General features: G+C 47.7%; 1 protein-coding gene and 1 long non-coding RNA gene across 2 annotated transcripts; both read left to right on the top strand.

Moving 5' to 3' along the window:
• The first annotated feature begins 966 nt into the window (after positions 1-966).
• On the top strand, positions 967-2,434 carry LOC140219507 (uncharacterized). The gene has a single exon (XM_072289337.1). It carries the CDS (start codon positions 1,322-1,324, stop codon positions 2,432-2,434), a length of 1,113 nt encoding a protein of 370 aa, XP_072145438.1. The 5' UTR covers positions 967-1,321.
• A 7,496-nt stretch (positions 2,435-9,930) lies between these two features.
• Positions 9,931-12,149, top strand: LOC140219377 (uncharacterized). Its single transcript, XR_011895600.1, has 2 exons — positions 9,931-10,933; positions 11,072-12,149. It is a non-coding gene; the product is annotated as an uncharacterized lncRNA (long non-coding RNA).
• Positions 12,150-24,959: the final 12,810 nt, after the last annotated feature.

Below are 24,959 nucleotides of genomic sequence, written 5' to 3'. Positions count from 1 at the left end.
TCAGTCGGCGATCGCTTCTAATATCTCCCTGTTCCACCAGCTTTTCGGTTTCTTTCTTCCTTTCCAACGAACATGTTGTTTCTCTTTCCGTATTTCTGTCGTTATTACACTTAGAAGCTAACGATATTCCCACTCTTTACTTCGCTATTTGCCAAGTTATTCCTCGACTCTAGTGACTATATTTGTTATTTGTTCAGCGTTCAAATTTGGACTGGCCATTTTGCGTTCCTTGCTCTCTTTCCCAATTACATATCACATTTTCAAAATGATGCGTTTATGGTCACTCCCTATGCTGCTATACCCTTCCTGATGAATGACCATTTCTCTCAACTTATCATGAATTCCTTCTGTCATCAGACAGTAATCAATGGTCGATTGCCGGTTTCCCACTTCCCACGTGATCTGCCCTTCACACTTAGGCCCTGTGTTCACGAAAACGAGGTTATGTTGCTCACAAAGGTCTAGCATTGACTTCCCGTTGTTTTCGGCATAGCCATCTAAATCCTGTATGTGGGCATTCATGTCACTACTAGGCCAATTTCAGCACCATTCCCGAAACCCTTGATATCAGCGATTATGCATTTCACTAACTCTTTATTCTTCTCTGTGCAATTATTTCCGGTCCACGAATACGTAACGCCCAGCCAAGTTTTTTTTCCCACTCATTGTACTTGATAACCAAAGATGCTCTTGACATTTTGCATTTACTCTTTTCCATTTGGCTCCCTGATGGATGAGCATTCCGACTCCCCCTCCCTTTCTTTCCGACTTAGTTCTGTTGCATTCTTCCTAACATAATTCTCAATAACTGGCGGCTCTTCTGAGTCTCTAAGGTGCGTTTCTGTAACCGCATACAGCCCTGTTTGTTCTCTATGTAACTGCTCTTCAATCCCTGCCCACTTTTCCTTTCTTCTGCCGCCCTGCATGTTTATGTAGCCTACTACATGCCGAGCTCTATTTCTATTTCTGTTATCGACGGCGATGCTCTTCTGAGGTTCGCCTAGGGGACCTTCTTCATTACTACCTACTCTGGCCTCCTGAGCGCTCGCGGGCCCCCTAAAGAAGCAATAGCGTGACCACCAGGTCGCCAGCTCACTTCTCGTGCCAGCCTGTAATTGAAGTGGATCCCGTCTCGTTTAAAACTGTTGTGACAGAATGACGTCACGGCCACGCCCCTGTTCGTACCTAGATAAACAGCGCGCGTTTGGGAATAAAGCCATTCCTATTCCTGTTATCTGAGTAGCGTCTGTATGCATGCTACAACAAGTGGCGACGAAGTTGGGATCGGAAACTTAGGCCGAGATTGCGCAGGACAAGAAGAATGGCGAAGTTCTTGGAGTTCGAGCCTTTCGTCGATGATGGCGAAGAAGATTTCATGTCTTATGTTGAAAGATTTGACCACTACTGGAAAGTGACCCAAAACAAGGATGACAGCCTGAAGAAGTCTGCCTTTATAACGGCCATTGGTAAACGCCCCTACAAAACGCTGAAGGACCTGTTGCTACCAGCGAAGCCTGAAGACAAATCATTCAATGAAATCGTCGCAGTTCTGAGGGAACACTACTCTCCGGGAAGCAAAGTTATCGCCGAAAGGTTCAAGTTTAATCGCCGCTACCAGATGGAAGGTGAGACAATTTCTGCATTTGCCGTGGAACTACGCCATATGGCAGCAAGATGCGAGTTTCGGCCGTTTCTGAATGATGCTCTTCGAGACAGGTTCGTGGCTGGCCTCAGCGACGCTTCGATTCAAGCCAGCCTTCTGAATCAAAAGGAGCTAAGCTTCGAAACTGCGTATGACCTAGCTAGAAGCGCGGAACTGGCTGCGAAAGAACCCAAAGGCTTCCGCCCAGCCTCTGACAAGACTTTTCTCGATGAAGACGTCCACGTCATTCAGAAGGGTCAACAAAGACAAAAGGCGAGGACTTCGGCGGGCCTTGCAGCCGGTAACTCTTGTTACCGATGTGCGGAGCAACACGATGCGGGAGACTGTCCATATGGAAAGGCAAGGTGTTGTTATTGGAAAATGACCGGTCATCTGGCTCGGGCGTGCAAGAAAAAAAAACGAGAAGCGGTTAATGCATTCAACGACAACGACGAAGAAGTGGAAGAGTTACAAGTTTTTCACGTTCAGCAACGTGGACCGATGATTCGACCTTACCGAGTGCAAGTGCACATAGCAGGCACGCTGGTGGAGGTGCAGATCGACACAGGAGCCGCTGTCTCGATTATTAGCGAGAGCGTCTTTTCGTCCCTGTCTTGTTCACAGCCACCAGTCAAAACAGGTCTGCAACTTAGAACGTACGGAGGCGCACCACTGGAAATTGTAGGGCAAGCGGAAGTGCCTGTGGTCTACCGAGAACAACGCAAGACGTTGCCTGTGTTGTACCTGGAAGGAAGCCGTCGCTACTTGGACATGACTGGCTTGCAGAACTGAAGATTGACTGGAAGAGCGTATTCACGGTGCAGACAGACGGAATGGTGGAGGAGCTGCTACGCAAGTATAGCGGTGTCTTTTCTACGGAGGTAGGACTAATAAGGGGACACAAGGCACAGCTGGTCCTAAAGGAAGACGCCAGACCAGTTTTCTGCAAGGCTCGACCAGTTCCCTTTTCCCTGCGGACAGCAGTCGAAGAAGAAATTCGACAGCTCGAACGGAACGGGGTCCTGGTTCCCGTGGCACAAAGCGACTGGGCTACACCAGTGGTCGTCGTCCCCAAGGCAGACAAGAAGGTGAGGCTGTGTGGAGACTTCAAAATTACCTTAAATTCTTGCATAATGACGGAGCATTATACATTACCCTTAGTCGAAGACATCTTTGCAGTAATTGCGCAAGGCAACGTCTTCACGGTATTAGACCTGACCACTGCGTACCAACAAATAGAAGTTCACCCTGACTCTCAAAAACTGTTGACGCTTAACACGCACATCGGCTTATTTCAGTGCCTCCGCATGCCATACGGAATTTCCAGTGCCCCAGCCATATTCCAGTCGGTGATGGATCAAGTATTAAAAGGCGTGAAGGGCGTTGCCTGCTATCTCGATGATGTCCTCATCACGAGAGCGTCGAAAATAGAATGTTTCCAACGCGTTGAAGCAGTCCTTGCTCGGTTTCGGGAGCATGGCGTTCGGCTCAAGCAAGAGAAATGTTTTTCAAAGACTCTGTCGCCTATCTGGGGCATATTATTAGCGCAAGTGGAATTAAGCCGTGCACGGAAAAGGTTGAAGCTGTTAGGAATGCGCCAGCTCCAAGGAATGAATCGGAACTAAGAGCGTACCTTGGCATGCTATCTTTTTACTCCAAGTTCATCCCCAATATGTCCACACAGCTGAAACCCCTATATCACTTACTGAAGGGAACTCGGCAGTGGCCCAAAGACGCTGAAGAGTGTTTCCAGAGGAGCAAGCGTTGGTTGACGAGTGACAGTGTCCTAACCTTCTACAATCCGGAGAAGTCAAGAGGCCTTGTAGCAGACGCGTCTGCATACGGATTGGGGGCGGTGCTCTTCCATGAAATCGATGGAAATGAAAAACCGATAGCCTACGCTTCGCGAACACTCAGTAAAGCAGAGACTGGGTACTCCCAAATAAAAAAAGAAGCGCTTGCCGTGGTGTTCGCTATCAAACGATTACATAAATATATTTATGGACGAGACTTCACTATATACTCTGATCACCTGCCATTAAATGGCTTACTCGGACACAACAAGCCCATTCCAGCACTATCAGCTGCCCGAATGCAGCGCTGGATGCTGCTACTTGCGGCCTACCGTTAAAAATGTGTATATAGGAAAGGGAAGGCTCTCGCTAATGCAGACGCATTATCGCGGCTTCCGCTAAAGAACGAAGCGGACGTCAGTGACTACGTGCAGTTTTTCTCGGCAACAGACGAACTGCCCTTATCAGCTGAAGATATCCGAAAAGCAACAAAGGACCCAGTCCTATCGAAGGTCCACTTCCTCGCAATAAATAGATGGCCAGCAAAAGTTGCCGATGCAAATTTAGCACCGTACTTTACTAGACGCCATGAACTATCGTTGGATCGAGACTGCGTGAGCTGGGGCAATCGCGTATTTGTGGCACGTGCGCTTGTTACGCCGGTTTTAAAATTGCTGCACGAAGGACATCCTGGCGCGACTAGAATGAAAATGCTTGCAAGGAGCCATGTGTGGTGGCCTCAGCAAACTTCGGACATAGAAGACACTGTCCAGAGCTGTGCAGTCTGTCAATTTAGGCAAAACACGCCGTCCCAGGTAGACTTCACTCCTTGGGCCCGTGCACGCAAAAGATGGGAAAGAGTGCACTTGGACTTCGCTTTTGCAAACTCATGCTGGTTACTAGTCCTGATAGATGCTTATTCCAAATGGGCAGAAGTTGTGTGCATGAAAACAACTACAGCGGAAGCAACTGTGCAAGAGCTGCGAAGAATATTTGCGAGCTTCGGTCTACCGGAAATGGTCGTCACAGACAATGGACCGCAATTCTCGTCTGCTCAGTTCTCTACATTCCTTGCCTCCAATGGCATACGCCACCTCACTTCTCCGCCTTATCATCCTGCTTCGAATGGGGCGGCGGAGCGACTTGTGCAAACCGTCAAAAAAAGCCTACTAAAGCAAATTGGAGAACACAAAAAGCATGGCAAGTCTATGCAGCATTGTGTCGATCAGTTTTTATTTTCGTACAGGAACACGCCCTGCGCATCGACAGGGATTACGCCCGCTCAGTTGTTTCTGACGTGGGCCCCAAGAACACGTCTTAGCCTCCTGCACCCGGAGCTGAGTAACCGGTTGAAGAACGAATCGCGCCAGCCCACTTTTGTCCGCTCAAGGTCAACGTGGCGCGAGTTCACAGCAGGTGACGAGGTGCGAGTGAAAGGAACTCGCCCGGGCGACCCTCTTTGGTTAGCAGGCATGATCACGCGCCGTATTAGTGCTGTCACGTATACAGTGCGGGTTAATAACGAAGAACGTTTTGTGCATGCCGACCATATCGTTTCAGCTAAGCGCCCGGGTTACCAGCCAGCCAGAAGCTCGCATTCAGTCCTACAACTTCCAGGACGGCTCGATCAAGCAGACCCCATGGTGGCCCGAGAAATGACAGCCCTTCCAGACGGTCCACAGGGCGACGATCAGACACTGCAAAACCAATCTTCACATGAGCCCCCAGCATCGGGGCGCCTTGAAGATCACCAGGCGATGTACGGCCTCGAGACCTCTGAGCAGGTTCCAGTGCAGCCTACTCCTGAAACCTTAATGCGTAGTACACGAACACGCAAGCAACCAGATAGATGGGGATGCAATTAAAAAAAAAATTAAAGCTGGCAGAAGTGATGTGACAGAATGACGTCACGGCCACGCCCCTGTTCGTACCTAGATAAACAGCGCGCGTTTGGGAATAAAGCCATTCCTATTCCAGCTATCTGAGTAGCGTCTGTGTGCATGCTACAACAAAACCCACCACAACTTCTCACTTTCCTGTTTACTTCTACAACCTCGAAGCCATTCTCTCGGCTCATTTTCCAAATTGGCTCATTACCAGCCACTACGGCTCTTTGTACGTGACTGTCACGTACGGGCACCTCCGGAACCGTGCACACCACTATCTGTACCTGAGAGAATAGCTCGCGCAAGTCGTCCACCCCCTTTGCCAAGCGCTGGGCTAGGCTAAAGCCCCTACATCCAAGAAAGCGGTGGTGGCGAGTGGATGGAGGGGCTTTAGGCTAGACCAACGTTACTAGACTAGCTTCAGTTGTAAAACTCCCCGCCCGCGCGCTTACAGCCTCTGTCGCCAATTCTCTGACAGCCGCCAGATGGCAACGCTGTTCCATCGGGCTCTAATGCAGACGCCTCGTCACAGCCTTGAGCTCGTGCGGACGGGCAGTTTGCGCGTGTTTCACGCTCACTGGCGTTCTCACTTGTCCGAATTAGCGATACCACGAGAAAGCGGTATCCGCCTACAGCAATAAGATTTATCGCGCCAGTTCGTTAATACTGAAAGAAGGGTAAACTTCACGAAAGGAAGAAACGCATACAACGAAGCGCTGAAGCTGCGTTTCTAAATGTCGTGTGTTTCTTCCTGTCGTCTTACCGTTTCGCGCAGTTTAGGCTCACGAGTCGGAATATCTGGCCAAAGTGCGTGATTGTCGGATGATCTTCATCCACACCGAAGCTTCTCACCACGCGAAAGAAGCGCTACAAAAAGAAAGATGAGGTCGGTCTTTGTACACACAAGCCAGACACACAAAAAAAGAAAAAAGTCGGATTTTTCATCCCGTGAAGACGCTTAATCAGCGAAGCTGAAACGTGCGGCCCCTGTGTTTATCACTGGGTTAATCCCGAGGGTTCATTAAAGTATTTCTCAGTTATGAGCTTACACACACAATCGGCTGCGACGGAGAGAACCACGTCACTGGCGGTACGCCCGCAGTCCGCATTTGTCGCTTGCGTTCGATGTCTCGAGTTTGCTCGAGCCTTCGCCTGCGATTTGCCCCTTGTGATTCTTCGAAATTTCTTTAAAATTAAATATTTCCGTTACGTAAGACCATGAGTGGCTCATACTCCCTTAAGCAATGGCTCATACCCCCGTAAAATCGGCCTCCCTTTACGACGACAGAAGTGAAGTGAAATTCTACGCTGGAAAGATGAACGGCCACGCAGCCAGCTGTGGAAGACGACGACGAACGCGGGAGCAATGGCACGAGGGCGTGCCGTGAATTTCGCAGAATAATAATAATAGAAACTTTATCGCAATGGAAAATATTTGAAGGAGGGGTGGTCGGAGCCTCTCAGTCCAGGGCCCCACTGGCCCCTGCCGCCTGCCGGACCTGGCTAATTAAGGACTTTTGTCCTGCCAGGTCGGAGCGGGCGAGCTGTGCCTCCCACTGCTCCATTGTGTTGCTGGTATTTCGCCTATGATGGTGCTTAGTGCACGCCCAGGTTATACGTATTAGGCTAGGTATGCCACCGCACCAAGGACAGTTGGCCCTATAACGAGTGGGATACATGGCGTTTAGCAATTTTAAATGGGGGAAAACCCCGGTCTGTATTTTACGCCAATAGGCGCAAGGTTTGACTACGGGCTAGTTGGAATTCCATGGTAAAATCGTCACTTACAGCGCAAACATAGACGGAGGACTTAGGGATTTTAGGGTATATACGTTTGTTTCTGAAAATAAAAATCAGTTGGAAGACAGCGCTTGTCTACGTCGTCCTTTTTGTCCTCCGTCTATGTTTGCGCTGTAAGTGACGATTTTGCCAATAGGCGGCCTGTTCCCCGCTAAGTTGTGGGTGAGGGGGCGGGTATTTTCTGGGGACTCCGCGCTGATGAGCAAGGATGTCTTTAGCATTTAAATTTGTGCAATTTTGTGAGGGATAGTGCGGGTTGTTGGGATTAGAAGAGGACGCCATCGCTCGGTTAGTGAACCCTCGAGCTAACGCGTTAGCCTTTTCGTTCCGCTGTACCCCCGCGTGGCCCGGGCACCAGACTTGGCGATGATGGTGGTTGAAGGATTTGGGGATTCTCGCGAGGCTAGCCGCAGTCACGTGCCCCTTGAGAAACATGCGACGTGTCTCCTGGGAGTCCATGACCACGACCGAGTCCCTTTGCGAACGCTCCACGTGAGCGAGTGCGATCGCCACTGCTAATAATTTAGCCGAGGTGGGGGATCCCGCCGTGACCGACGCGGTAATTTGCTGTTGGCTGATCGCGTTCACGACTGCCAGGGCGTAACTCCTTTGGTAGCGCCGCCCGGTCGCTTCTGCATACACAGCTGCGTCCGTGCAGTACGTGTTGTACCTATGGTTATTTCGCAGAAAGTTTCCGGTCGGCACGAGGAATCGCTCTGCTGGGAGCACAGAAAAAGTGGTGCGCCGAACTGTCGACATCGTTGCGATAGCGACCTATGCAGCCAGGTACGCAGCACGTCGGCATCGTCTGCTGATATTCTTAAGAAACTAGGCGAAGGCTACAGTTCCACGGATGACATGCTTGCTGGAATTCGCTGTCAACAACGAACCGCAGAATACACCAACGCTGCACCGCGTGCTTAGTCCTGCCCGCCCGCGTAACCGGCTAGTGTAGGAATGAAGCCGGGTGCGACTGCAGCGCCACGAAGGCGCGGGCATAGAATGAAGACTAACATTGGAGAAGGGAAACTGTACCTTCCGCAATGGTACGAAAATAAGCAGTGGCAGCGCATGGAACTTAGCGGGGGGGACGCCAGATGGCGATGCTTTACACGGAAGCGGAAACGCATTTTCTTTTTTTTTAGAGCAATATCCAATATGGCCGTTTCTCGCCGGTAGTAAAGTGTACTAGACCGTTGGGTAGTGAGCTGACTCTCCGGTGGCGGCGTGCGCTCCCGCGTCGCCGGAAATGTGAACATTTTTATGTTTTCCCGGGGACCCGCGCGGAGGCGCTGTCGTCGTCGTCAATGTAAACCTCCGCTGCCTCCGCCGCTGCCTTCCTGGCTTTGCGCGCCGCTGCCTCCGCTGTGCTTTCTTTCATGTGTTCCGAAGTTTACATTACCAATTCTAATGTTTATAAGAAATCATCGTAGGGAAGTATATCGTGCGTCGCTATTGCGTGTGAAATGGCACCACGCCGTTTGAACCACTGTTTTGCGCCCGGCTGTAAAACGGGCTATGTACATGTAAAAGGTGCCCCAAAGCCGTCGTTATTAAGCGTGCCCAAGGATGAAGCACTTCGAAGACTGTGGGAAAAAAACCTCCATCGAGCGGACAAGCCTCTCGAAGACACAAGTGCCGTGTGCGAACTACATTTTGAGCCGCGCTACGTAATTCGCGACTATGTACACATCATTGGTGGCAAGGAAGTGCGGATCCCACGTGGTAAGCCACTGCTTAGCAGTGATGCTGTGCCAACCATTCTTCCAAACCTACCCGCGTATTTGACGAAAAAAGCTGTGAAAGAGAGGCCTGCTCGTAAAAGGAAGTCAGAGAGTTGCGCGTCTCCGGCGAAGCGTAGACCGTGCTCGAACAGTGACACGACGGTGTCCTACACAAGCGCTGCAACGATTGCTGAGCAAGGCGCGGCCTCCTCGACGGAAGCAGGCGTGGAGCCGGACGCCGATGCAGAATTTTCATGCCCACTGGGTCAGCAGGAACCCATGCTGTTATTTGACAGTCTTCAGGTACCGTCGGAGCAGTGGACCAAGCACAGGTTTCCTGGACACGACGGTGTCGTGTACTGCACGTCTGTGTTGACATCAAGAAATGAGGTGTGCTCAGAAAAAGTGGTAATGTTCTTTCAGTCACAGACGCACAGTTACTACAAAGTGTTTGTGAGAGGAATTCTGCTAAAAGAAAGCACATAGCAAACAAGCGGGGAAGCAGAAGATGTGCTGAGAGCAACTGATTCCATGAGTGTTTGCACTGGAGTAATGCGACTTGAAGATTATGAAGAAAGGTATTTTACGAAGAACCTTAAATCCCACGTAGTGACCCTCGAGCAAATGTACTTCAGCAGCAATTGCCTGGGTCAGGTCGCTGAAAGAGGTAATTATGCTGTCCATTTTGCCTAATTTGCAACTCATTTTATGTTGCGTTCATTGATTTTTTGGCTCCGTGGGAACTCAATTCAATGCACTTTTCTTGCAGGTACGCAGTGTGTGTCTTGCCGCTACTTGAAACGAGCACTGCAGATCAGACGAGCGAGGGTCAAAAGAACTGATAAAAAGAGCGGCCGATCTGTTGTGCTTAAACTGCGAGCTGCAGCGAGAAGAAACAAGAGGCTAGTTGTTCGCCTAGGAGATGTGAAAAATGAACTTGCTAAAATGAGAGGGAAAAATGCTGCCATTCAAGCAGAAGCATTAGAAGCACAGATCTCAAAACTGCCCCCCAGACAGCAGGAAGCTGTTCGACAGTGCTTCGCAGCTTCAAAAGTGAAACCTAATGGTCTACGGTACACGAAAATGTGGGTCCTGGACTGCATAATAATGAAGATGAAAAGTCCTCGTCTGTATGAGCATCTTCGCCGTAATAGCATTCTTTCCCTACCGTGCAAATCAACCCTCAAGCGCTATGTATCTGCATATCGCACTGTGTTTGGCTTCAGCGACAAAGTTCTGAGGCAGCTAAAAGTGAAGTCAGCTGAGCTTGATGCCTGGAAAAAACATGGTGGATTAGTTATAGACGAGCTAAAGCTGTCGGAACACTTTGCAGTTAAAACGTCTGGGGTTATTGAGGGTTTTGTAGACCTAGGCCCTTTCACAGCAGCCAAAGACAAAGGTGTCCCATGTGACCATGGCATGGTTATACTATTTGTTCCCTTTCAGGGAAAATGGAGCCAGGTAATTGGCTATTTTGCCACACATGGCAACATGAAGGGGGACATTCTTGCCAAAGTTGTTATTGAGGCAACCGTATTGGCCGAAAAGAGTGGCCTTTTTGTTGATTTCATTACATGCGACGGCGCAAGCTGGAATAGAAGGATGTGGAGGATACTTGGGATACAAGCATCAGCTGAGTCTACCACCTGCAAAATTCAGCACCCCAGCGATGCATCACGAAACCTCTTTTTTATATCCGACTTCCCTCATCTTATCAAATGTCTACGCAACTCATTGTTGAAATCTGGATTCAACACTCCAGCTGGCCATGTAAGGCTCTTCTTCATCTTATTGAGGATTTTGTTGTGCTATTACTCACTCTTGAAGCTTAACAGGGTCCTCTCCAATTTCTTTTTAGGTGGATATGCAACACGTAAAGGAAGCCTACAAAATGGATTCCTGCAATGTTACCCTCAAGGTTATGCCAGGGATAACACGATGTCATATTGAGCCAAACGCATTTGAAAAGATGAGAGTCAGTTATGCGTTCCAGCTTTTCGGCACTAAAGTGCTCCAAGCTTTTCACCTGTATAAGGACACGTTAGAAGCCACTCTTGGAAGAATGGATGCAACTCAGGAATTCTTCAGGTGAAATGCCTATTTTCTCTTCTGCTACTTAATTTTAAAAGTAATGAAACCTTTGCATTATGGTTTTGTTAGCTGGAAATGATGTTTAAGTCTAACTTGGTGCAAGCAACATCTGAAGAGCTTTTTTGTGTATTTCAGCAAAATCCACCAGCTGATATCTGTGATGACCTCACGGTTCCCTGCGGAAGCCCTCCGGCCAGATTCTCGAGCAACAGCTGTGCTGCAGGATTTTTTATCCTATCTTAAAGCATGGGAGGAGCATGTAAAAGGGACAGGTGGCTTTGTGAGTGAGTCCACGGCAACAGGTCTGCGTGTAACCATTTCAAGCACATTAGGCTTGCTAGATTACCTTACAAGAAAAGTAGGTTTTAAGTACCTAATGACCTCCAAAACTAGTCAAGACCCTCTTGAAAACCTTTTTGGGATCGTTCGACAGTCTTCTGGCAGTAATGACCACCCAACACCAAGTCAATTTTTAGTTATCATTAACTGCTTGTCATTTTATGGGCTAGTAAAATGTGCCAGTCAAGGTAACTGTCAGCAGGACGAACTGGGCTCCCTCCTGGAAGTTGACAGCCTGCCAGACACTGCGCAGAATGCAGCAGACTTTCATCTGCCAATGAGTGCTGCTAAGAGCATGCACACAGCTCCATCCTCCCAAGACCATAACCAGCACATTGCCAGCAGTGACTCAAGAATAATTTTTCACATCGCTGGCTATGTTGCAAGAAAATGCGTTTTAAAAACCAATTGCCAAGACTGTCTGACCCTTCTCACTATGCCTGCCCCAGATGAAACTTTCCAGCTTGCGAGGCTGACAAAGTTTCGTGACAATGGAGGGCTCCTCTATCCAACTGGTCGCTTATTTGGTTTCATAAAGAAGCTTGAGGACTTGTTCACAGGCTGCTTCTCCCATGGACAGCTGCACTCTGACAGCATTTTAGATGTGCTGACAGTTGTCAAAGCCAGACTTGGCCAAGAGGTTGGTTGTTCCAGTCATGCTTCCACCCTTTCTCCAAAAATAATCAAATTCTATGTCACTACACGACTTCACTTCTATGTTAAAAGTATAAATACTGACAAGTCGGGGAAGCGCCAAAAGGCAAAGCACTTGAAGTTGAGCCGCTGCTCTTGAAATGTGCATGCTGTCTGCATTGTCTACTTGTTGCATTGTGCTTGTCAAGATAATAAACTTTTGTTAAAGTTGTTCAACCAACATTTTGTTTGCATTTTTTTTTCTCTTTTTCTTTCATAAAATATTTCCTTAAAAATAAGTGTGGCTATACCAACATCACTCTCTGGAAAGGCAGATATAGGAAATTATGCAGTATGTTAGTGTCGGGAGAATTAAATGCGTTTTATGTTGGAATAATGTAGAGCAACGACTGATGTATAGGCGCATGTTTTCTGGCACATATGTGACAAGCTACAGCATGGAAGGTGTTTTAAACGGTTTACCTTTTGTTTCAACATTCATGTGCGATTAAAACTTCATATCTATGCTGCTTAACATTTCATTGATATACCTCTATTTTTCTTCCACAATATGCTCAGCCAGAGTCAAATAGGTGGGTATACAGGAAAGGCATCGTTCCAAAGGTGCCTGAATTGCTGTAAGGACTGCAAATAGGGTAACGCCGAAAACGAATTTCTGCACGCGCGCAACTCGATAACACCGCGACATATGGATCACTTACGTTCTAATCAAAGACAGCAGTAAAACTGCTGTCTTTGACAAGAATGTAAGTGATTCATTTGTTATGTCACGCTATTATTGAGTAAATATACCCAAACTTGCTGTCAATGGAGAGGAACCCCACAGCCTTTTACTCGGCGCAAGACGCGAGTTTTCGATACGAGTGCAAGCTCAGCAAAGCCAGCGTTACAAAAATGGTGATTAAAGAAACTTTTCCCTCATGAAAAGAAAGACGAAGTACTACTGACAAACAAGCATACTGTCCAAGCTCTTTATTTATATGAGAAACGAGCATTCAAGAAATTAGACCGTTTCTACAGCGGCGACCACGTACCTTTCGCACGGCCAAAGCGCGGCCGCTTACATTGAATACAGTGGTGGCGCCATCTAGCAGGCGAGACGTAAACCGCGACAGCGGATGGAGCTCAGTCAGCCCACTACCCAATATTCTAGGACACTTTACCGGTAGCGTGCGCTGGTACGCGCTGTGCTCGCCCTGCTGGCTATACATTCTATGGCTCTGCGGCATGCCTTGTTTTGGCTGCCGCGTAGCTGGTGCGCTGTAATTGCCAGGAGACCAAAGAGCCTCTGCTGACGCCTATACAAACAAGACAAGTGAGTGAACTGAACGTGCGACTTTATTGGCAGAAGAAAAGCAGTGTCCCTGTACATTCCCCTGCAACAACAAAAATAAAATTTGCATGTTGAGATACGCTGGAATAATTAACGCGAGCTCCTACTTCGTTGTCGGACCTGGCGGTCTGGTAACAAGCGACAACCAGCAGTGCAAACAGGTTGCACAGAGCGTCCCACCTGTTTGAACCGACAGTTGCCGTTGAAAGTGAGCAGCTTGCATTGCGAAGCAATCGGGTGGCGCATGCATCTGCTGCCGCAGCCAACACAGTAACATGGACTACCCGCCACTTTAGAGTTCCAACTCCTTTCCAACCTGCATGTTTCTTTTTGTTCTTTCGGGGGCCGCTAAAGTGTCGCTCGCACTTCGCGCCCCACTTTGTCTCAATGTGTTCATCGTTCGTTTCATGGGCATCAGCTTTGGCAGCCACTTTTGTGGGCCTTTCCACCCACGTGGCTAACAACATCGGACACTTCAGACCATGCGAGCATGTATACTGGTCTCCATTCATGCCAGACCGCGGCCGCCGAGGACGGCCGCAAGCACAATTTGCCCACGGTTCATGTGAATTGGGAGTCCATGTCACTGTGCGGACTGCAGCAGCAGATGCTTACCTCAACAGACTGCTACCCAGTGCAACTGACCAGCCCGCCACATCCGAGAACCATGACCGAGAAGGACAGCATCTCAAGGAAACTCTGCAATCAATCACTTCAGCGTACCACTCGCATAAGGTTCACTGTACACTCTATACATTGGTTAACATCAACATGGCATCAGCGAGCATTCGCGTACATGGGTGGCTTGCGGCACATTTAGCCGTTAGAATACAGGTATAGTGCTTGCCTTCCGTCGCACCTGGTGGTCTGGTAAGAAACGACAACCAGCAGTGGAAACAGATTGTTTTGAACCTGTTTTGCTTCAGTACCTGGCAAAAACCGAGTCTTCCCAGCAAGGAGAGAAATTCTGGATGAGACCAGCAATGCAATACGGGGATGAGAAATCTTGCATTTAAGTAGGAAGCCACTACGCTCTGTAAGCAATGGAGGCCAAAAACAAGAAGGCAAATGCTACATAGCAAGAATTGCTTGGCCAGTACGTTTGGAATAGGGGGAAGAATTGGCTCGAGGAATAATTGAGAATGAAAAAGCTTTTATACTTGACACAAATGGAATTTGACAAGGCCAGGAAGCTAAGTAAGAAAAGAAAACCAAAATTCACGAGTCATTGAAGTGAAAAAGAAAGGAAGTGTTACCCTTACTTTTGCAAGGCACCCCGACAGTTGCCTACTGCAGCTTCTCCAGTTTTCTTTTCGCAGCAGATTTAGGTGCTTTTGACAAGCTTAACTCCCGGTTTTTCAACCGCAAATGCCATAGAAGTCTAAGGTGGACATAGAGCTGCAGAAATTGCTGCCTGCAGACTGAACTACAAAATGGCAGATTGCCGGTCTCCTCTGCCACAATGGAAAACAATTCACTTGTAACAACTTGATGGTGTACAGCAGCCTCTACTGCGTGTGTAAATTTGTCCTCAAGCTTCACGACATACGCATATGCTGCGTCAGTTGGAACAGTTAAATGGCCGAGGGATTTGCCGCTTATAGGAACAGCTTTAAACATCATAAATAACTGACTAGGTTTTGCAAGGTCCTGGTTGCTTTCCTTCAGGAGGTCGTGGCACGAGCTACACTGACTTTTCTTTAGGAATGCATGTATAAGATATCCACACACATAGCAAACTATGTTTGACTCAAGCACGTCATCACTTGCTTCAACACTACTTTCAGAGATCCCTTCTGTAAAAGCAGCACTTGTGGAGCTAGGGGCCCCTTCAGTTGGGCTGCTAAGGTTGGTCAGTTGCAGCGACGTAAGTTGAGTTAAAAGAAACCCCTTGTCCTCCTCACAGTTACTGTTGTCAGAAAGCTTGAAAAGCTTTGACACAACAATGAACCGTAGACCGGCACAAAACTGGTAGACGTTTGGAGTTTCATTGCAACCATGCTGCTGCCGAATGAGCCCGAACATATTCTAGGTTGGATCCTGATTGAGTCACCGGGTTAGCAAGAATTGAAAATTAAAAGAGTGGTGCAGATCTTGCCACAGCAACACGATTGCCTTGATTGTTATCTGCCATCCATATATAGTCGTAGGCCGGCGAGGACTATCGAACTTCCAGGACTTGATCCAAGGCACGCAAGCCTTTAAAAATTCAATGTGCTCTGTGGACGAGGTCATGGCATGTCTCATTTTTCGCTCTTTTATACGTACTTCGGAGCTGTTCAAAGCATCAAATAGCTTGTCCATCCTTTCTACAAAGCTGCCCGTGTGTGTGGCAGTAGGAGGCAGAACATTAAAAGCAATGAAGGCCTGAATTGCCAAATACACACTGTTGCTGAAGACCTGCGAGGCGAACTTTACTTTCATGTTGCCGAAAGGAGTCTGGTACAAATGCTTGTTAGTCATTTTAGGTAGGCATTTGAGCTTTAAGTGGTGGGTGGACTCGCATATCTTGAGTATGTGTTTCCATGAAACAACATCCTTGCCAACCTTGAGGTCATACTTCCGCAAGTTGTTCCTAGTACACTTCAATAAGTGTGGCGGATCAAAAATAAAGTATATTTTCGTCCCATCCATTTCAAAAAATGGATCTTGTGGGGTTATCTTGAGGGCTCTCCCAAGTGCACAGTTGTTGGAAGCTTGGTCACAGATCAGTGCCTTTACAAGGAGACACTGTCCTTCAGCTTACTTATTAGTTGTCTCAGCAAACTCAAGATGGCTTCAGAAGGAACTGTGCCGTCACCTATCATAAAACCTACAGGTTGGAGCCACTGCTTCGCTATACCAGACACAAAAAACAAGAGTGCTGTGTTTGCTACACGACCAGACCTTTCAGTGCCACTGTCAACATAACCCAGAACAACATCGTGCTTAGAGTCATACTGGAGGTTTCGTTTTAGAGAAATTTCATCAAAAATAAGGACACATGCCCTGTCCATCAAATCCCAATTTTTTGTTTTTTCTTTCACAAAATCCAGAATCTCTTGCATCAATCCTGGTTTGAGCGATATTGCCGACAGCCAGGTTCTTAATGTTTTTACTGTTGGAAGGCTAATGGTATTTGCCAGGTACCTGTATGCTTTTGGGCTATTGAAATAGAGGTTAAGTGCAAACTGGCGGAACTCTGTTGGCCAGCGTCGTCCGTGCTTGCTCATGGGTTGCAAGTGCTTCTGAACACGAAGAATTTCTAAAAAGTCTTTGTTGAGGTACCTGGATGACTCTGCCAATATCCGTGCTGGTGGAATGTAGGCCGAGGCACTTTTCAGTTTTGACACCGTCCTCCGTAGGCTTGCTATTTCATCCAAATATTTCTGTATCCGCTTCTTAGTTTGTGGTCTAAAAGCCTTGCGGATTCGGCTCCGGCTTCTTCCTGTGGGCGTAGATGGTAGCTCCTGCGACGAGGACCAAGATGTGCTTGGGACAGGCTCTGTTGGGGCAGAACAGCAACACATCAGATACAGCACAGGCAAGAACGTCGGCAATTAGGCACACACTGCCACACATTAGCTGTGAACGCACCTTGAAGGACAACTGGCGGAGTCGTGCTCACTGGGTAGTTGAGCTGGGTCAACTGACTGGGTTCAGGCGTGCTTGGGACAGGCTCTGTTGGGGCAGAACAGCAACACATCAGATACAGCACAGGCAAGAACGTCAGCAATTAGCCACACACTAGCTGTTAACGCACCTTTAATGACAACTGGCGGAGTCGTGCTCAGTTTTAAAACTGAAGCTTGTCTAGTAACGTTGGGCTAGACCACGGAGGAAGGAAACTAAGGAGAGGCCCTGACGTCACTCTTTGTGAAGCTAAAGTGAAGCCGGAAGTTGGCGTTGTTCATGGGGTTGCTCCGCCTATAGGGCCAGCTCTCCTCTCTTGTTTACATTTCTCGCGAAACCACACCGCGCTGCGCGCAACCGTGCTGCTCGGACCCGTGCGCTCCGCAGCAATACTAAGCAATCGTTAGCACGTTAGCATGATTCCGCGAAAAAGGGCAAAATTTCCCGCGGATATTCCTTCGTCCGTAGCCATTGTCGTGGCGCGGTACATTGCGTACAGCGTTGCATGCGCGTTCATTTCACGAATTTTAGTTCCTCCTGTCCGACCTGGCCACAGCAACATCCGGGAGAGCACGGTCCAGATAACGGAGTGCAACAAAACACGAAGACCAACGCAAACATGCCCGGACGGCGCCTTTGCCGCGGTACGAAACCTACGGAGCAACACGTGTGAGCGCACAGAAGCAAAACAAAGCCGCCATTGTGGCCCGATAGGCGTGGCCGCTACGGCAAATAAATAAAAATCAGCAAAAAAGAGAAGAACGTACTACGTCACTTACTCCACACTTTTTTCCTTACGCGCGGAGGGGGTAGGGTCTCTCCTCAGTTTCCTTCCTCCATGGGCTAGACTAAGGTCCCTCTATAATTTTCAAGGTAGCGACATCTGCCGCGCGCGCCACCTAGGAAGTTCCTGTAGCAGACGGCGCCCACGCTAAACGGCGGCGCCGTGGCATTCGTGAGGTGAAAAAATATCTGCACACGCGCGGAAATAACACCTACTCTTGCCTGACTGTAGTGAAAAATGAAAGAAGGGCCCGAACTGCTAAGTCTAGTTCTTTAATTTCAAATGAGCGCGGAAAGAAAAACGGTCAAGAGAGCGGAATGAGGGCTCGATCGCCTCAATTCCGCATGTTTACATTTCGTTCGTTTGCGCTCAATCACTGCGCGAGCCTTGGTGATTGCTTGCGCTTAATCCCGTTTACTCTGTTAATTATTTTGCTTGTAAGTGTGCTGCGTACACATAGCGGTCACTATGAACGAAGAATTCGTGTAGAAATGAAGGTTGACAGTCGCTTGCATGGACCGAACAACTTTCGACATAACGTCGCTGAAACGTGCGGCCCTCACGGTAACTAAACAACATCATGTGTATGTGTGTGTGTGTGTGGAGACGAGCGCGCCAACAGTCTTCTTGCCGCTGAGTGTGTCTGTCGTGAAGCGATTACACGACGACTGTTGTGTCTTGTGGTTCAATGCTACGAGGCAGTGAAACTGTCGTGACATTCTGAAGTGGTTGTATCGTGTCAGCGAGTCTCCTCGATCGTGTTCGGGCTGCCAGAGCGATTTCATCTCGCGGCACACCAACATCGAGCGTAGTGTGCGTGCGTGTGTGAATGCGGTTGCCTGTTCTCGCGAACCGTGCAACGTCGGCACGTTAACTTGAATCATGACGCACATTGTTGTGTTGATGCCTTTTCGCCTCCGTGCGCCGCTAAAGCCCCGTAAGAATTAGAGGGCCCTTATACGAAACGCACGCGGATTGGCCTGGCTATTACTGCACTGTGTTTTGCTGGCGATCCGTGTATCGCTTCTGCGTTTTTCTTATGTTCATTTGCAGTTGTGTGTTTTTCATCAGTAAAATGGCATCGCCGATTATTGAAACATCTTAGAGAGTAAGGGAAACTTGGAAGGAACGAGCTAGCAGCTGTATGTAATGTACTTTGATATATTGTATTATAGTTTATTATTTGATGGCCAGTAGCAGCGGCTACGTAGTATTTGTTTTTAAAAGCAGAGTAATGCAGGCACTTAGAAATATGTTTATTCACATTTGCAATGCACCAAATACGATTAGGATATGCAGAGTTGGAAATGACTTTTTGGACATATGGTAAAGCGCAGTTAAGAAAGCGCTCACAAACACAGAGAAGTGTAAAAGTAGAATTCGCTACTGAAATTCGCTGAAATTGCGCACGTAACGCAATGCGGATATTTGTCAGCCAGTTAAAATGCTTCTGCCACACTATTTACTTACATGCTAGGTCATACTGCACTTGCAAGTCAACGGGCTCATAATGCACTAAGATCAATAATCTTCACAAACTTCGGCCGTCAGCATTCATGCGCGCGAATGAAATACTATCGCTGCTCTGCACACACACGTGTATACTTTCTCTCGCAGCTTCGTATCGCTCTACGTTACTTTTCTCGCATAGTCGTGCAGTTACCGACGGTTCAGTCTTTCCGTCCAATTCTATGCGACCACATTTATATTCTGTTTAGGTTTTGTTTACCGCGCGGGATGCAAAATAACTTCTTGCCGTCCTCCGTGTGATCTCGGCACCCAACCGCACAGCAACAAGGCATTTCGCTCCTTCGCATCCTAGGTCATACTGAGCTATTCAGCGCGCTCATAACAAACTAAAATAAATGTTCACTACAAACTTCGGCCATCAACATTCATGCTCGCGAGTGAAATGTTATCAAAGCTCGACACACGCACGTATATACCTTCTATCGCACCTCCCTATCGCTTTACGTTACTTGCAATCGCATAGTCGTGCAGTTGGCGACGGTTCAAAGTCCTTCCGTTAAATTCTGTGCAGCCATACTTTTCGTCTGGTTAGGTTCTGGTTGCCGCTCGGGATGCAAAATAACTTCTTGCCATCCTTCGTCCGGTTTCGGTGCCCAACCGCACATCAACAAGGCATTTCGGCTCTCCCGGAACGATATTATCGCAGCAATGTGCATAGCACAACAGGCGAAACGAGCGCACTTCGCCCGGCGCGCAGGAACTTTCATGGCGGCAAAGGGGCGGAGCAAGGTCACGTGTCACCCATCAGCCTATCACTGGCGTCATCGGCTGGATCAAAGCCTTTCGATACTTTGAAATTATTGAGGGACTTTAAGCTAGACCAGTCCCTTTCCTGTCTAAGACGTCATTTAGCCCACCTGCTACTGTGACAAGGTTGCACACGTTGGCATTTTTCGGGAGCTTTTCGTTTGCTCTTTCTATGGCAGAACCGAGTGTCCGCCCTGGAAATCTCCATACCACCACTCTTTTTTCACCTTTCACCCTCCCCGCAATTGCTTTTGAGCACCCAGCCAGGTTTGAGTCGCAGGCGATAATCACCCTTTCACTCTCTCCTACCTTGCCCTGCTTCCCTTTGTCCTTTTCCGCGCGATTCGGACTCGACAAGGGGCATTGTCCCCTGGGCTCCTGCTTTTTCCGCGTGGCGGCCTCAAGGTAGGTGCCGCTGTTTCCAGCTAACTTTTCGTCACGCTGCATGCATTCCACGTACTTCGCTGATACTCCCTCACCTGTTGCGTCGGGGGTCTGCGTTCTATTGTCACGCACATTCTCGTTCACAATGGCGGCCTTGTTCAGCTTTTCCTCGGCTGTTTTAAGCCTTTCTTCAACTACCTTCCGTGCATCACGCTCCTTGTTTAGCTAATTTTTGAGCTCTTGCACCCGCTTGAGAAGCTCTTCCTGGAAAGCCTCCATTTTGTGCAGCCTAGTGTCCACATGACATTGTGTGCCGTTTGATTCGATGCCCTCTCCATTCTCATCCGTCTCCTCGTCTGTCTTGAGGGACTCCCCGCGCACTACTTGCTGTCCCGCCTTTCTCGCCATGTATTTCACGGCATTTTGCAAATACTACAATATTTTAATAATGCTACTACTGATGCAAATACTATAGAACTCGACCTGCCGATGCACCATCTGGCGGCAGGGGTGCTGTTGTGTTCGGTGGTCCTCTAGATCGGGGGAGACGCCACACCTGCGACATGCAGTTGTCGCACCTCCATTTGTCACACCTGTCAGCAGCCCAAATTGGCGTGACCACGCCGGGGATCGGAGTCAGCGTGCGTGTCCCTTACTTTCCCTCTTTGTGCCCAGGGAGGTGCGTGCGTTTCCGACCGGGCGCACCGAAAGAGGCCCCAGCTCACTGATAACATCGGCGCACCGAAAGCGCAACCAGCTCACCGACGCCGGGATTGGTCTCCAGAAGCCGTCTGTCTCCTGACGCAGGATTGGTGAAAAGCAGGAACAATGACGACGCAGGCATAAGAAGCGCATCCGGATGGCTGAGAAGGACGCTCGGAAACAGTGCGACTCGGACAGGTTAATGGCACGTTCACACTGAGGAATCCGGCGTCTACAGCGAATGGAATTCTCCTGCCGCCGAAAATCGCGTCATTCACACTGCTTGCGCACCGCGCCGCCGGAACGAGATACAGCGCCATCTGCCCCATGAAGTGCTAACGTCCAAGCGAGCGTGGGATATCCCGGATGTTCGCGCGACTCGAAATTGCGCAGTTGTCTCCGCCCACGTCCAGTTCGTGTGTTCATTTTGCGCGTCTCCCCAATTGCTTGGAAAGGCAATGATGAACCCTGAGCAAGAAGAGGCAGTACTGCTAGCCCTGTTTGGCGAGCACCTTTCTGGCGAAGCATGACGCGCAGAAGCATTCGCCGAAGAGACGACGCCACCGGCGTTGGTGGGCTCGTCCTGCTTTGCAAGAGCACACGTAACTTGGTCACGCCACCTTGTCAGGTCGCTTAGACCTTGTGCTTCGCGTGGTACTTGTCAAAAAGGACGGGGCGGTTACGCACCAATTCGATGAGCATTTCCGAGGTCGCGATGCGTACAAGACTGCGATATGACGAGCGCGTCGAGCTTGGCCGCCATCTTTCGAATTGCTGAGACGCGCTCCGATTGGACCGCGGCGAGGGAATCCGGCGGCAGCTGCCGCAAAAATCGGTGCGGGAGCGATCGGCGCGGAAGGGGCTATTCCGGCGGATCTCGCCGCCGCCGAACTGGGTTCCGCCGAACTGGGCGCCGCTCCAGACGCCGAATGTCTCACTGTGAACGCGCCATAAGACGCCACCAAAGTGTGCTCCGATAGTTGGAGCCGTTTTGTAATCACGACCATGTACCCTATTGAATGTATTACTTTTTTTCTCCATTCTCTTAAACGTTACTCGGAACACTTTTTCCCAGCAATTGGCTCGGCACCATCGATGGACACTTCGTTGGCCGCACGGAACCCCGACTTTGCAATAGAGGCCAGTCCTATCTTTTCTAGACTGATTTTTTCCATCCCGCCGGAATTTTCCGTCCTCTTGCAACCAATGAGGGTTCGAGGAGAAACGGCGGCTGCATTTTTAATCGACGCAACCAAAGTTTACCCGATGCTATAAATATTCATATGGGTCAGGGGATAAATTCCTAGTGTGAAGTAGTTTAAGGAATTCAGGTCTCTGTTTTTTTTAAAGCTCTAATGCGTCAATGTTAACTTCCATAAGTGGGGGGGGGGGGAGTCAGATATTCAAAATTTATTGAACCTAAATTTGATCGCTTTTCTCTGAATTCTATTAGATTTTGAGTACGAATCCCAAACTATGCATGCATATTGCAGCTTAGGTCTAATAAAGGAGAGGTAGCATAACATTTCAATGTTAGAAGGATCTTTCTTTAGTTTGTGTCTCAAAAGGCGTAGTTTTCTCAAAACTGAAGCGCAAGTGTTATCTGATTGAAGTTGAAGTTGAAGTTTATTTTCACCACCAACAGTACAGTGTGTTTTACACAGAACACTGGTGACGTGTAAAGTGGGAAAGAAGCTGCGCCGATGCAGCTTGACTAGCCCCTCCTCCCATCCGTACAAGGCAGCAGAACGACGGCACAGCAAACTTCATACAGTCTTAACGTATGATACAAAAATAAAAATAATACGTGCACAATATTTGTGAAGTAGACATAATTATATGCGACCTTGGGGGCCTAAAAGTACATCAATCATTCACGCACAAAAACCAAAACCAATGACAAGAAAATCATTGCAAGGTAACATAATAGTAAGACATACTGTAAACAGAAATGAGTGCTTTATTTCGACAGAATTTTTCTAGGCTTGCAGCGGATTATGTAAACATGTTGAATAGCTCCCTGCCTGAAAGGACATGCAAGTGATCTTCGGTAAGCTTGAACGTATTGAGTACGTGTGGAATGGTGAATTTTAACATTTGGAGACCGTAGTTCGTTCGTGCTCGGGGAATGTGCCAGTGTTCAGAATTTCTGATGGGACGCAATGAAATGTTCGGCTTTAAATGCGCTAAACCTCTCAAGTTTAGGCTATTTCTGCGAATTTCAGACCTCAACGACAACAACAATTGATGTTCATAGGCAACACTGAATTTTAAAACCTTAAACTTCATAAATAAATGAGATGTATGGTCTCTCTAGCCTAAATTTGCAACAGCCCGCAAAGCCCACTTCTGAAGTGTATATATCTTTGTCTTTAATGTTTGAGTTCCAGATGCCCATACCAACTGGCAGTAGCGTAGGTAGGAACTAAAAAGCGCATCAAATATATGAAGTTTCTGGGAAACCGGCAGAGACGACTGACACCTCCTTAGCATACCTAGGGCTTTTCTTAGCTTAATACATAATTCTTCAATGTGAGAATCCCACAGCATATGTTGATGAAAGATAATACCTAATGTTTTGACAGTCTCTGAAAGTTCAATTTCAAAATTATTTAGTAGCAGTTTATGCGAGTACTTGCAAGCCGTTCCTTTCGCGCGGAAAAAAACGGCCTTGGTTTTAGAGCTGTTGATTTGCAACGAATTACGACAAGACCATTCGGATAATTTGTGTAAAGTTTCATTAGCGGCTTGAATCAACTCATCTAGGTTTGCTCCTGTAAAAATGAGCTCGTGTCATCTGCATAGATAATGTATGTAATTGATCGATCTATGTTTAGAATATCATTAATATAACGGTTAAATAAAAGATCGCCTAATATACTTCCCTGCGGTACACCACGTTTGATATTTTGGGGCATAGATATTTCTCTATTTATTGACACACACTGGTACCTATCGATAAGATAGATCCTTATTAAATCAAGTGTAACGCCTCTGATGCAATAACAGGGCAATTTTTCTAACAATGTTTGGTGATCAATCCTATCAAACACTTTTGTAAAATCTACGAATACGCCTAGTGTGAGCTTTCTTGCTTCAATGTTGCCTAGTGTGACCTCTTTCTGATGTAGAAGTGCTGTCTCTGTCGATACACCTGACCTGAAACCGGATGACGCCGCTGTAATCGCAGAATGCATGTCCAAAAATTTTGAAAGTCTAGTGAAAATAATTTTTTCCAGAGCCTTTGAAAATACTGGCAATACCGATATTGGTCTGTAATTACTCATTTCGTTTTTGTCGCCACTTTTGTAAAGTACCGCGACCTTGGCCTTTTTCATACGCTGAGGGAAGAGACCTGTGTTTAAAACAAGATGATATATATGGGTCAAACAAGGTACTAATAAATCAATGACAAAAATAACCGGTTCCATTTTTATGCCGTCAATGTCTTCGCTTTTACTTTATTTAAGTTTCATAAAAACATTAGTTACCTCAGATTGTTCTGTGGGGCAAATAAATAACGAGGGCGTTATTGGCGTGGGTACATAACGTAACGCATTCTCATCGTGAGTACTGTCCTACAAAGAACTAAAGTGGTCTATAAATTTATTGGCCAACGCTTTTCCCTTAAATACATGTTTGTCAATTTTAATTTCGTTGACGTGCGGCGCTTCTTTACGTGTAAATATAATTGTGTTTAGGGTTTTCCACATTTGTTTGGTGTCTATGATGCCGTCGAAGATAGTAAAGTAACAATTACATTTCGCTTGCCTTAATATTTTGGCAAGATTGTTTCTGTAAGTTTTAAACATTTTTAGTGCATCTAAATCGCGATTTTTCAAGAACACCTGGTACAGCCTGTTTTTTGTACGTGTCATTTTTACGTGACTTATTGTTATCCAAGGTTTACGTGCATGTTTTGGTTTCGTTATTTCTTT

The sequence above is a fragment of the Dermacentor andersoni genome, chromosome 7, assembly GCF_023375885.2.
Source record: "Dermacentor andersoni chromosome 7, qqDerAnde1_hic_scaffold, whole genome shotgun sequence".
NCBI classification, from domain to species: domain Eukaryota; kingdom Metazoa; phylum Arthropoda; class Arachnida; order Ixodida; family Ixodidae; genus Dermacentor; species Dermacentor andersoni.
This window is presented reverse-complemented; position numbering and strand designations above follow the sequence as displayed.

Excerpts from the sequence above, each read along its gene's own strand:
- LOC140219507 (XM_072289337.1), top strand. The coding sequence starts at position 1,322 with ATGGCGAAGTTCTTGGAGTTCGAGCCTTTCGTCGATGATGGCGAAGAA.